This window comes from Rhea americana, unplaced genomic scaffold (assembly GCF_003343005.1).
Source record: "Rhea americana isolate MKP2758 unplaced genomic scaffold, rheAme1 scaffold_300, whole genome shotgun sequence".
NCBI lineage: Eukaryota > Metazoa > Chordata > Aves > Rheiformes > Rheidae > Rhea > Rhea americana.
Window position 1 is genome coordinate 718173 of NW_028186425.1, and position 12878 is coordinate 731050.

A 12878-nucleotide genomic window follows, 5' to 3' on the forward strand; every position below is an offset into this window, starting at 1 on the left:
GACGCCTCGTGCCGCCGCGTGCGCGCGTTGAGGCCCTGCTCCGGCCGAAACCACCGCCCCGCTCAGCGTCTCGCAGTCCAGGCGCGAGGGTCAGGCCGCCAAGGCCTCCAGCCGCCGCGCCGCCAGGCCGGGCTGCGGTCTTCGCGCCGCAAGGCCCCGCCGCGGCGCGGTAGGGAGCTGCCGCCCCACRAGGGGCACGGCAYGGCACGGCACGGCACAGCACGGCACGGCTCGGCACGGCAGGAGGCGGTACAAAAAGCAAGAGCTTTGCCGCCCCCGCTCTGCGACCATCTCCTTTCGTCCCGCGCGCTTCACAGCGTTACCCTGACCTGAGGCCTTTCAAGCGGCCAGTCTTGGCCAACCCTTTCTGCAGGCGGCCGAGAGCTTGTTTTCCAGCGCAAGGAGCAGACRCGAGCGGGAGAGGGAGGCTGGGTTTCGGGACACGCCGTCGGCAGCCCGTGCAGGAGCGTGGGCTCGGCACGCAACGCCGGGCCCCAGCGCCGCCGCTCCCGGCGAGCTGTGGCCGGCTGAAGGCAACAGCAAAGCCTTTCACGGGAGAAGAGTCACAGAGAACTGACCGCGGAGACGTGACCTACGGAGCTCATCCCTTCTACTTCATTTACTTATTAATGTTTGCAAAGCTCATGTAATTATTTACTTAAAAAGAAAGAACAAGCAAACTTCACCAGAACAAAATTAAAAGTGGCATCACACCAGCTCTTGGGAGAAAGCCAGCCGTGCCGCCCGGCCGAGCGGTGCTGGCCGTGCGCGGCCGGTGCCCGGCCACCACGCGGTGCCTGGGCGCTGCGGCACGGGGACGGCACCCTGGAGCAGCCCCACCTCAGCTCCCCCCGAGCCCTCCTGCACCCACGTAACCTCCGCGGGGTCCGGGTCACCACTCCAGGAAGAGAGGAGACGTGTCAGCTCTCGCGCTCGCAGCTTCCCAAGGGTGACCAAATGGTTCTTCTCACTTGAGGGAGAGACAGCTGGTCTCGACAAAATGTTATCTGTAGCATTTCCCTGCTTCTTTCCTCTGCGTCCCAAAACCCACGTGGGCTGAGACCAGTCCTCCAGGGCACAGATCCTCCAGCTGCAGCTCATGGTTTCTCCTCCTTTTCACCCTGTGCTCCAGGCAACTTGCTGGTTATCGCAACTGGTCCCATCATCACGCAGAGGCAGGCAGATGGGCAGGACAGCTAGTGCCAAAGCTCCACGGGTCACAAACTCACCTCCAAAAAGGCTATAAACCTCCGTGTCAGCCCAAAACGCTGTATGATTTTTACAGTGGGTGTTTGCTGACCGCCGCAGGCCCCAGGGGATGCCAGCCCCATGGCAGGAGYTGTGCTTTTGTGCTGCAGTCGCTCCCAGCTAGGATCCTGCCCTCCTGACTGCCCTCTCCACATTTAACCTTACTGAAGCTCGTCCTCACGGGCCCCCTGTGCCTCCTCCTGTTCCCTCTGCCTCAGTTTCCCTCTCATACCCCTCCTTGTCCTGACTCCCAGCTGAGCAGCTTTAGTAAGCGCAGAGCAAAGCTGCAGCCCACAGGACACACCAGGGCCCAAACCGCTAGGGTCTGCCCGATTCCCGCAGCATGCATCTCCTGCTGAAGCCCCAGCATGGCTTCACCTGCAAGCAGCAGCTCGAGCAAAYGCGTCTCTCATCAGGGCATGGCTCCAGCCACAACCAAATCCAGCTCTCGGGAAAACAACACGGAGAGCATCCCCGCGGGTGCTGGCACGGAGCAGCAGCTGGGTGATTGGGACATCTGCAGCCAACTCACAAGCACTGACTGATGCTCCGAAATTGCCGCATCATGGCATTTATCTGTGCAGGCACGAAGCTGCTCGCCTGCCGGCAGCTCCGGGCCAGCAGCCGGGCTCTGCCTGGAGCAGGCACCTGACTGCGGAACAGGCAAGCCAGCTCATGCAGGGCCACCAGCAGCAGCCAGCACAGCTGCATCGGCTTCCCTCCATCGGCACTGGTGCGAGCTGAATGGTTTTATGAAGGCCAAGGCTCCTGCCATCTCCTCCCCTTGCCTCCCAGGGAGCAACCAGAAGTGCCTTTGCAACAGGATAGGCGCAAGGCTGCAGGTCTTGTGGCACAGCGAGAAACAGTTTGGTGACGTGCAGCCAGAGCCCTCCCGGCTCCTGTCAGCTGCTGGCGTTCAACACTTGAGCAGCCCCTCAGAGGTGGTCCAACATGAAGGCTCAACACCAGCACTGGGGAAACGCCACACCCTCTTCACCTTCCCTTTCCCCACATAATTCCCCTCCTCCAGATTTCACTCCAGTCTCCACCAACCAGTGTGGTTGCCACAAGGGTCTGGACACCGTGCTCCACCTCCCCCTGCTTTCACTGCCTGGACTCCATCCTCTTCCTCAGCTCCCAGGACCCAGTGCCAGCCCAGGACCCTGCCGCCCTGTGGGCACAATCTCCCTCCCTCTTTTCCTTGCTTAAACTGCAGCTGCAACCAGGCAGCTGGGGACCTAGTGTTGATGCTCGGCCACTGGGGTGCCTGCTGCCCAAAGCCTGCACTCCTTGCCGGGTGCCAGGGCTCCCCGCAGCCTGGGCAAGCAGCAAGGCTGCGGGGCTCGGGATCCAAACTCTCCTTCAACCCTCGGGCAGGGCCTCTGCCCTGTGTGTGCTTCCAAACAGCAAGTGAAAGGCCGAGCTCGCCGCTCTGCAGGCCAATGCCAGGCACCTCTTATTGACTCAGGATGTTGTCCAAGACTACCAGCGACACAGCTGGAGCACCACAGTTCAATGCAGTTGACACTGGTCACCAGATTGTTTTCTCAGGTATATTTGTGCATGTAGCTGAAGCCTGAAGGATGGACACGTTGGGAGAGACTGCAAAATAAATAGCACTTAATCCACCAAGCATGCCATCAATTCAGAGACTGTGTGAACAGGAGAACAGATCGATGGGATAATGGAATACAGCCCTGCGCAAACAAGAGATTGTGAACTGCAACAGCAGCCCCACAGCCACAGCAGCTACTGAAACGATCCAAAAAGGGAAAAAGCCCCAAAGCCTTCCACAATATCGTGAACTATGCAAAGCTGTCAGACCAAAGAATGAACAGAGCTGGCAGTAGCAGGGTAGGGATTCCAAGAACAAGAAGCAAAACAAATTGTTGGGAGAGACCATGTGCTTTATTAGACCAATTCATTTAGCTGAAGAAAAAGTAAGCACAAACCACACAGAGGGGCACATAAGCCCTCAGAGCCTTGAGGAAAAGTTCCTGCATTTCATTTTAGTAAACAAAAGACCGTTGAAGGAATTGAAGATTGCTGCAGAATTCAGATTTCCCATATGAAAAGAGATGAAATCTTAAAAGCTTATCTGACTGTTTGTTATATTAGAGCCTCAAATCATGCCCCAGGGATCCAAGGTCTTCCTGGGAGGCTGACTGGTCTGGGAGTTCAAAGTTGCATCTTTAGGAATTTACCTTTGATCCACTATGATTTTCCTCTGCAGATAAGAGCTACTTCAAACACACATTTTAATTAATTTGATTAAAAAAAAAAAAAAAAAGAAAGAAAAAGGAACGATGGGGTGGCAGGGGGAGGAAGGTGAGATCATGTAAGCACTCATGCACACACACCCTGCAACAGCTTCGGAGGAGACAACTCTCAAGTGCCCAGGGAAGAGGCGGCAACGCTGGCTTCTATTTCACAGCTGACGAAGAAGCACCTGTAATGGGTCCACAGTCATGTTGAAGTTTTCTGCAAGGCACCAGCCTGCTGCAGCACTCTGACTGTATGTAGACTGAACATCACTCAWCCATGGTACCTGACAGAGGGTACCAATGCAGGAGGAGATGAATCGCTCAGCACTTCAGTGCATTGCCCTRTGCCTCACCCAGGGCATCCAGGATTCAGCCTTCAGAGCAGGCAAGATGACTAGAAGAGCTCRTCTGCCGCCTGGCTGACAACCCATGTGGGGTTGGGTGAGGTCCTGCAGCATCTTGGTATATGTGGGAGACAAGTTTTGTGAGTGCAGCTCATCACACAAAGAACTAGAATAAGTATTACATGCATTTTTCTAGCCCAGAGATTATTCTGCCACCCATRCTGTTTCACACCAAGCCCTGGGCATGCCTACACAAGCCCAGCTATTTAGAGGATGTCTGAGGAACAGAAGTTAGCCTAGTGGYAGTATCTTAAAATAGCTGAAGGGGCAACGGTAAAGCTGGAGAATATATGGAATTCAATGGCTGTCACAGCTGCACTAAAACAAAAGGCTTGTTGAGACTTTTTCTGAACAGCAAACAGTAGAAAAGTCAAACACCTCTTCAGACACTAGAGCAATGGTAGCAATAGGATTATTCTCAAGGACTAGTTCAGACATCATTCAAGTGTTCTCACCACTATAAAGTCAACATCTGCAACTTCATAGGTGATGCCAAGTGCTGCCCAAGCAGGAGAAGGGGTGTTGTTTACCCACAGCTCCTCCCAGAAGGCACCRAGCCTTCCTGCTGCGCAATCTGGCGATTATGGGAAGAAAAACTAAGCTGGCAGCAAGAGGTGGAGGCTGTAATCACTGCAAATGTCTCAAGGAGAGACCCGTACAGGCTGCTGACATGTTACATGGCCTCTCAGTGCCGTCTGCTGCCCACATGCAGGCCGCAGTCACAGTGACCCAACATGGCATCCAGCTGCGCATCCCATTTGGCATTTGCTGCTCTCCCTGCCTGGTCACAAGCTCCATCACCTGCAGTTCACCCTCTCCATGCAGCCCTCGGATACCTCATCCCGCTACTGCACAGAAAGACAGCACCTCTGACACTTTTATTTAACCTTTAACTGTCTGGCACTACAAACTCACTACATATTTGAGCTTACTCCTGTGTTTCTTCCTTGGTGAGATTTTCTTTCTTCCTCCTGTTTTCTTTTATTTCAACATCAAAGGGAAGGATCCTACTGAAACAAAATGCCACACAGCTTACAGACACACAAACAGAAAAGTAGCTAGCTTGAAATCAAGCAGGGAACAAAAACAGTCTGACACTAACTTTTTGTTATTTGGGAATAGCATCCAGCCTGGTGTTAGGAACGTTTCTGTACTTTGCACAAGAAAATTAATGAGCAAGATCAATGGGTTTTTGTTTTATAGATCCYCTGTCAGTCAAAGGAAAATAAACAGAAAGATGAAGGGAAAAATGTATTTACTGTATAAAAGACTCATCATTAGAAATGAACATATAAAATTTAATAGTTTGGTTTAAAATACATTTTCAATTAAAAAACAGCAGGCGAAACAAAAAATCAGTTTCATAAAACATACATGAAATTGCTGCTACTGTTATAAGACCCGTGTCCCAGAATATCTTATAGTGGAAAACAATCATCAAATTTAGTTCACATACTTCATTAAACAGTAAGAAGAAATAATGTCATGTCAATTCTACCTCTACGGAGACTCTAAATCTACTTCCCTGACCCTAGATTGAGTTTCTATAATAAAACTTCCATTTTCAATAAAAATGTGTAAATATATATATATATTTCTATGTATTACGTTTAAAAAATTCCCTTGCCACAGTAACATTATTCCCTGTAATTCATGAATGGAAGCCCCAATGGCCAGTTCATATCAGCTTAGTATTCGTCCAATTGCTGCTCTGCAGATCGTGGATTCCTACACAGGATAGCATTTGTCTGCATGGTCTCTTCAGTGCTGCGCTACAAGCTCATTTCTCTCCTTAGGTTTCAAACCTAGAGGCTCCTTCRATGTGCTCGCAGTCCCCGCTGTAACCTCACAGCATTTGCTCAATGCCAGCCCAGGGAGTTTGTCACACAGCAAACAGAAGAACACACGATGCCCAGAACATCAGCAAAACTCAGAGCCAGCAATGAACAGAGGAGAGGGAAGGCGGGGCAAATGAACTGGTGTATGAACCAGCTCAGGATTGGTCTGAACCCAAATCCCAGAATACTACATTTCATGCAAATATCATTTTTTAAAAAGTGGGGAGGGATTTCAAGTGGACATCTAGTCTCAGCACCAAGGCAAAATCAACTATTCCTGTGATAGTCCAGAGATATGTTCATCCAGCCTGACACTAAGGACCTCCAATGTCAAATTCCACAGCCTCTCTAGCCAATCTGTTCTTGTTGCTAGGAAAAACTTTTCAATGTATAACCTGAATTTCTGCAACTTAAGCCCACTACTTCTATTTGCAATGGACTTGGAGAACACTTCCACACATTTGCAGGCTTTGCTCTCCTCTTCAGGAGGTGACCCCTTACCACACAATTCATCCAATCCTTCCTCATGGGCCATGTTCTTCTGGGGTATCAAGTATCAAGCAGTCTGGCCTCTCTCCTGGGATATCAAATAGGCCTGCATCCTGCTTGAAGGGCAGGGCTCAAAACTGGATACAATACTCCAGCTGAGGTCTTATTAATGCCAAGCAGAGCAAAAGGCTGGTCTCATATTTCTTGCAGGCTATGCTCCTGTTTATACAACTCAGTGTGATACGTGCCTCCCCCACCCAAACAGCATCACACAGATGACTGACATTCAGTTACGATTCACTAACCTCCAGATCCTTTCCTACAGTACTGTAACCAAGACTGTTGGGTTTCAGCCTGCATTTGTACTGATTCTTTCTTCCTGAAAGCAGAATTCCACACTTGTCCTTCTTAAATTTTATCCTACTTATCTGGACCATTTCTCCAGCCTATCAAGACTCACATACTAAGCAATGTGCATGCAGCTCTTTCCAGCTCTGCATTGTCTGAAAAATTTATAAATCTCTTTTGCTACCCAGACCACTAACAAAAACACGAGTGATACCAGACCTAGCACTCATCCTTATCTGGGCACGTGATGGTTACATTCCACCCTGTGATCCAGGTTTTGCCTTAAGAAATGAGTTACCATTTACTACTTTTTCTCTCCCTTGCTACTAATCAGAGGGTGCCTCTCCTTTATAAGCCCAAACACATGATGAGTAAATACCGTACGACCTACTGCAGAGTGGCAGTTTTTGACATTTTCTGCAATGCCTGCTGCCAGCTAGGACAACACTCAGGACTTCTGCTCCTAGCTGCCCTTTTTTGGTCTTTCCCCCTCAACTTGGTGCCTTGCGATGTATACCAGCAACAGTGCACTTGTCTGCTTGCAGCCTCCATTTCTCTGCTACTGCTTGGCCTGCTACACAAGGATATGGCTTTCCTTTCTCAAAGTCTTGCCTGTGCATGTCCAATTGTTGACTTCCCAGGACCTTGCGCATGGGAACAAACCCATGGGTTCACCTAGCCTGAGATGCTGTGGCTGGCTGCATTTAGTACTAGATTCCAGGGAAGGTATGCAGGAGCCTGAAATATGCTGCTACAGAATAATTCACCCTCTGGGAGAGTTTCTTTATGACCCCTAGTGTCTGAACCCAAGCCGTACTGAGTTTTCAAGTAATCTTGAGTACTGAGATTTCAAGGAGACTGGACATTCTCCTTCTGGGACCAACCTCTTGGACTCAGACACTCAGATCACCTCTAAGAGTAGTAGTAACACAGTCATTTCAGAGTTCCAACTGGCAGTTCATAGCAGAAGCTAGAACTGTGCCACCACCTTGCTGTACAGAAGGGTTTAGAAGAAAATCAATACCTTCCCTTCCACATAGGAAAATCCATGTTGAACAAGTAGGTCTCTGTGCGTTCTATGAACATAYAAGCATGTGCTCACCTTTGGTGCATGTTAAGGGTTTGTCCATTTTTAAATAACTACATTAAATATTGTTTTTTATCTGTATATGGCATCCTTTTAGATGGGCTTCATTGTATATATTCACGGTATATACATGAACACCATATTATATATTATATATCACTTGTATGTACACATTTACAAACCTTCAAAAATATATTGCACTTATATACAATATAGCTTCATCTGATGAGTTCACACAGTTACTAAGTTAGTTCTTCATAAGCAAGGCAGTTTTACATTCCCCCCACAAATTAAACAAGTGATTTCAACAATCTGCCCTGTTCAAGAGTAAACATAAAGTCTTTCTCCAACCTGCATGCAATTCCTACTAGTATCAGTTAGTAGTTTTGCAGCTGTATCTAGCAGAAAATAGTCCAATACAATGTTATTAGCTGATGACAGGCTCAAATATGGATACTGAATAGATAAATAAGATATCACCACTCTAAAAGGCCACCATCCAGGGGTTTTCCCCTCCTGTATTTACTAGTATTTTATACATGCTCTCTATTTAATTCCTGATCTTTGCTCATTTCAAGTGCAAATAAGGTCATGAGCATTACAGTGTTCCTTGAAAAGAACAGAAACAAACGTATTAAGCAAAAACACTGCTCTGATCCCCAGAAGAAGTCAATGCTTGGCTTTCTTCTGGAGAAGGTGATTAGTGTTTTACCCAACATACTAAATTATAGGAAAATGTTCACTTGAGACCTTCGTTTAAAGTCCACAGAGGATCAATGATCTTAAATCTCAGTGAGAGTGAGCTTATAAGATCCTCCAACTTCTTCAATCTGCAACTGGAAGGTATCTTCATTAGAATAGTGCTTTATAATGTTATCATCCATGTTGACCAGAATTCTAGAAAAAAAAAAAAAAAAAAAAAAAAAACAGCAGAATATTAAAGGAGCACTGGCACAGGTTGCCCAGAGAGTTTGTGGAGTCTCCTTCTCTGGAGATATTCCAAGCCCACCTGGATGCAACTTTGTCTAACACGCTCTAGGTGACCCTGCTTGAGCAGGGGAGTTGGACTAGATGATCTCCTGAGGTCCTTTCCAACCTTACCGATTCTGATTTCTAAAGTTTCAAATGCAAAAGTTTGCAGAAGTACATTCAAATCTCAGAGAACACTGTGCAGATGTAACTCAGGATCCCTGCTCACTCATCTCTCTGACCCATTAGTTCCTAGCAGATCTAGCTGATCTTATCCCAAGCAGCTATCAAGGCCTGCAGCTACTTTTATGATCCGACAGAAAGTACCAAGTCTAGGTCCTTGATCAGGGAGGAAGACTGAGCTCAGAACTAGCAGAAATCCTTTTGAAACTGGAGGCAGTCAAACAACTCTTGAAGCTGTGAACTAATTAGATAGATTGTTATAAATATCAGCAGAAAACRCTACAGAGCTTGCAGTGAAGCTGCTGATGTCCAGTCACTGCTTTTGCCAGAACATTCAACACTTCTGCATTTCTGTGCATATGCAACGTTCACATGGGTTCATACTCCACATCATCCCAAGATAAGCTCTCCTTAGAGCTGGTTTAGTTACTACCAGTTCAAAACCTTTGCAGCTATTTGGCAATTCTGGCTTGCTAATTCTGCCCTGAATACACGGCTCTGCAAACTACATTCCAAAGCTGATCAAACGACTTATTCCTCTGGCTGGAGGGGCTTCAGGGAAAGGGCTAAAAAACTAAAGTGAGTTCAGAGAATCACCATGAAAATTATTATGAAATTAAAAGGAAAAACAAAAATGGACACGTTCAGGAACTCAATCCATTTTCATTACCACAGAAAAGGTAACCAGTGGACAATGGCCTTTGTGGGGAACASGTATCTCCTAAGTAGTTCTTTTCAATTTATTAGACAAAAAGAGAACTAGATCTAATAATTGTTAGGGTTAGGGTAGACATAGTTAGTATAATTAACCGCTGGAACAATTTAACAGGGGTTTTAACAGGACTGAGGCAGGCACTTAAAAAAAAAAAAAAAAGAAAAAAAAAAATCAACTCTTCCCCTCTCACAAGATCAACTCTAGTTCAAATAGCTATTAACTTGGAGAAGTCCCATGACCTGTATTTATACAGGAAGTAGACCATTTATTTCTTTAGGACCCTTTCTGTCTTCTGCTCTATGAGACACATTAGAACAGAATTCTTACATTTGTATGTATGTGTGTGTGCATGCAATGGCATTTGTGTATGTGGAGCATGCGAAGGGATTACAAAGCAGATTTGTCTACATGCTTGAAAAAAGGAGTTACATTCTCAGACAGTTGTTGTATAGGTATATACTCACCCTTTTTTACACTTTTTGAAGATTTTTCCTATTTTATCAAAAGGAACATCATACTTGTCAGATATCTAGAACAGAAGAAAGTATTTGTGAAACAAGGAGACTGCTGGCACTGTCTTCCACTTTGTAAAGAAATAGTCAAAGGTCTGCAAATCAAAACAACTGCTCCACCCTAAGGTCAGTATTAAATCCTGAACTATAACWTGAGCACAAAGATGAGAACCCATTCTCTGTGGGGAGTTTTTTCTTTTTTCTCTTGAAATCAGCAAAAGTGTTCCATATCGGGCCATTTTTGTAAAACGGTCCTAAAAAGGAAAGAAAAAAACAAAAAACCCTACACTCTAGTTCTCATTTTCTGTTGGCTTTCCATGCTCTTAGCTCACTGAAAAACATTTTTAAATTCAGTGTCAGAAGGATAAGGTGCAAGCCAGTCATTACGAGGTCAATATACGAAAAAAAACAGTAAAGAACTCTGATAGTAAACAAAAAAAGATCATAAAGGCCTGCCTTGCCCAGCAGTCACCTCAGTGTGAAACCACAGTCACTACACGTGGCCCTTGATTGTACAAACCCCCATAACGTCATAAGTTCAGTGTCCTAGGTCTGATCTGCTTTGGCAAACTGCTTTATCACACTGACAACAAACTCCAAACCAACAGATGGTTCAGGACACAAAGGTGCCAGGGGTTTCTCCAGTCTACATTTGTTGAGCTCTTGATTGCCTGCTTTAAGAGRTCTGAGTGAAACAATAAGCTGCAGCTTCACTTAAGGACCACAGGGAAAGGGAAGACTTCATGGCTTTCATTCCATCTCCCCAGCAGTCCCCATCACAAGCCTTCCCATGCTGACAGAGCCTTGTGCCCCACACACTAACAGAAACAGCTCACACTTGCTGGAGCTGCTCTCAGCAGTTACACATCAATAAATTCTTCTGCCTCTTACTTCTCAGGCTTTGGGGAGAGAGGAATCTAAAAAACTTTGTAATCCAAAGCCCTACACCTAGGAGAGTCTTAGGCTACAGAGCCATTTCTGGATCCCAAAGCTACCAACAATACCTGTCTGTACGGCCCTAAAGCCTCTGCCCTCTGAGTTTACAAGGCATTAGTCACAGAAAGAGACAGCAAGAAATGTCAATTTTGAACATATGCCAAACATTACACCATTCCTCAGAGTTAAGCTCTGTATTTCCTTTGCAGTCTTGTAGCAGCAAGGGTAGTGGAAGGCTATTTTGGAAGTCAAGAAGCAGAGAATAATTTCATGCATGTGCACACAGATACATAAAACCCTTCGAGTGCACTGAGGAACTGGGACTTGAAAAGAGCTCTTCATGGAAGAGCTCTGCCAGTTAAGGAGAGAGTAGGGTGGGTACCCAAACAAGGCATGGAAAGACCAGAATAAATCCAAGTCACTGAAGCCATTCTGGAAATCATTTAATCTTCTAATTAAAATATTATCTCTGACATGAGGGACCTTGAAAGTAGGAGTCTGCTGATTGTTTTTGACATATCTGGGAAAAGACCAACCAAGCTTCTGCAATTTGGACAAAACAAAATTTGCATGACAAGCAAGCCTAGAAGTCTATCTTTCCAGTAAGGCAAGACATTAATTTTGGAGTAATTCATGTATCCAGTACTCAAGCTTGATTCAAGCCTGGATTTTCAGGAAGCCTGAGGAACATCTTCCTGGGAGTTCCTATGACTGCTTAGTCTATAAGGACTAAATAGCCAGGAATTACATAGTCACTGTTTCCCAAACCAGAGTCAAGGAATATAAAATAACCTTATTACTTACAGCTTCCATTAAACCTTTCAGAGATGGTGTCTTTAACATTAGTGCATCAAAGACTTCCTCTGACTCTTTTCGGACATATAGCAACACTGAAAAACAAATCAGAGTGATTTACTGCACAATGGCTTCTCAAAGATCTGTATATAATAGTGGCTAAGTATAGAGTAATATATATGAAAGATGTCACAGAGAAAATATGCATAGCTAAGCTAGCTCAAAACGTGATTTTTGCACATAGAAGTACTGTATGTTCAYGCACTGAACATCTTGATTTGCAAAACATTCTGTATTTTTCTCTATTTGTTATTTTCTCTATTACTTCACAAATGACTATATCTGAAACACATAAAAGAAGAAAACAAAACAATGCTTTGAGCCTCTAGGGTCCTCCGTACGTCACAGGTCATCTGCCATAAGGCTTTACACAATAAGACAATCAGACAGATGCTATCATAGTGAGCAAAGCCAACCTGGCCACTTTCTTATTTCTAATCCTTTATTGGTACACTCCCTCACTCCTCTTATGATGTCTCATCTCTCTTCTTCTTGCCATCTTTCAGTAAGGGAACAAAAGAATAAGAAACCCAATCAAGTAAGCATCCCTAGCACTCTCAAGCTAGGCAGAGAGTCACTGTACATAATTATCAGCCTTACTAACAACTGCATTAAGACTGAGGAATAAGCCAGAAGATCAAGGAAGCTTGGACTTGAACAGCTTTGCTGTCCTTAATCCGTCTTCTAATGACCAAGTATTGCAGCCTAGTTTGTTTATGAGGGTTGATTAGTCACAGCTTTGACACACCTGTGGCATAAAACAATTTTTGAGGTATCTAAGTTGAACAAGGTGAACTCAGGGCAGTACAGCAGCCTGATGAATTCTGGCTACTAGAGAAGGATTTAAGAGAAAAGGACAGCACAAAGCTTCTCAGTTCTATGATTCTATGAGTTACAGCACCAGTATGATGACAGAACAGCCAAAAGAGGGAGAATCCCATAGGTCTCAGTTTATGGCCTGCTGCAGCAAGAGAAACCACAAGGTCTTGTTTCCTTTTATAAAAACAATCAAAAAAAAAAAAAAAAAACA

At 45.8% G+C, this 12878-nt stretch overlaps 1 protein-coding gene across 1 annotated transcript in view; it reads right to left on the minus strand.

The window, feature by feature from the left end:
- Positions 1-5193: 5193 nt before the first annotated feature.
- The window catches only part of GRHL1 (grainyhead like transcription factor 1), a 47276-nt gene continuing 39591 nt past the window's right edge, over positions 5194-12878 (minus strand). Inside the window, exons 14-16 of the mRNA XM_085309716.1 lie at positions 11798-11883; positions 10010-10074; positions 5194-8575 (exon numbers count right to left, since the gene is read on the minus strand). Coding sequence (XP_085165842.1) covers positions 8461-8575; positions 10010-10074; positions 11798-11883 — 266 coding nt within the window. The 3' untranslated portion in view covers positions 5194-8460. The remainder of the gene's footprint in view (positions 8576-10009; positions 10075-11797; positions 11884-12878) is intronic.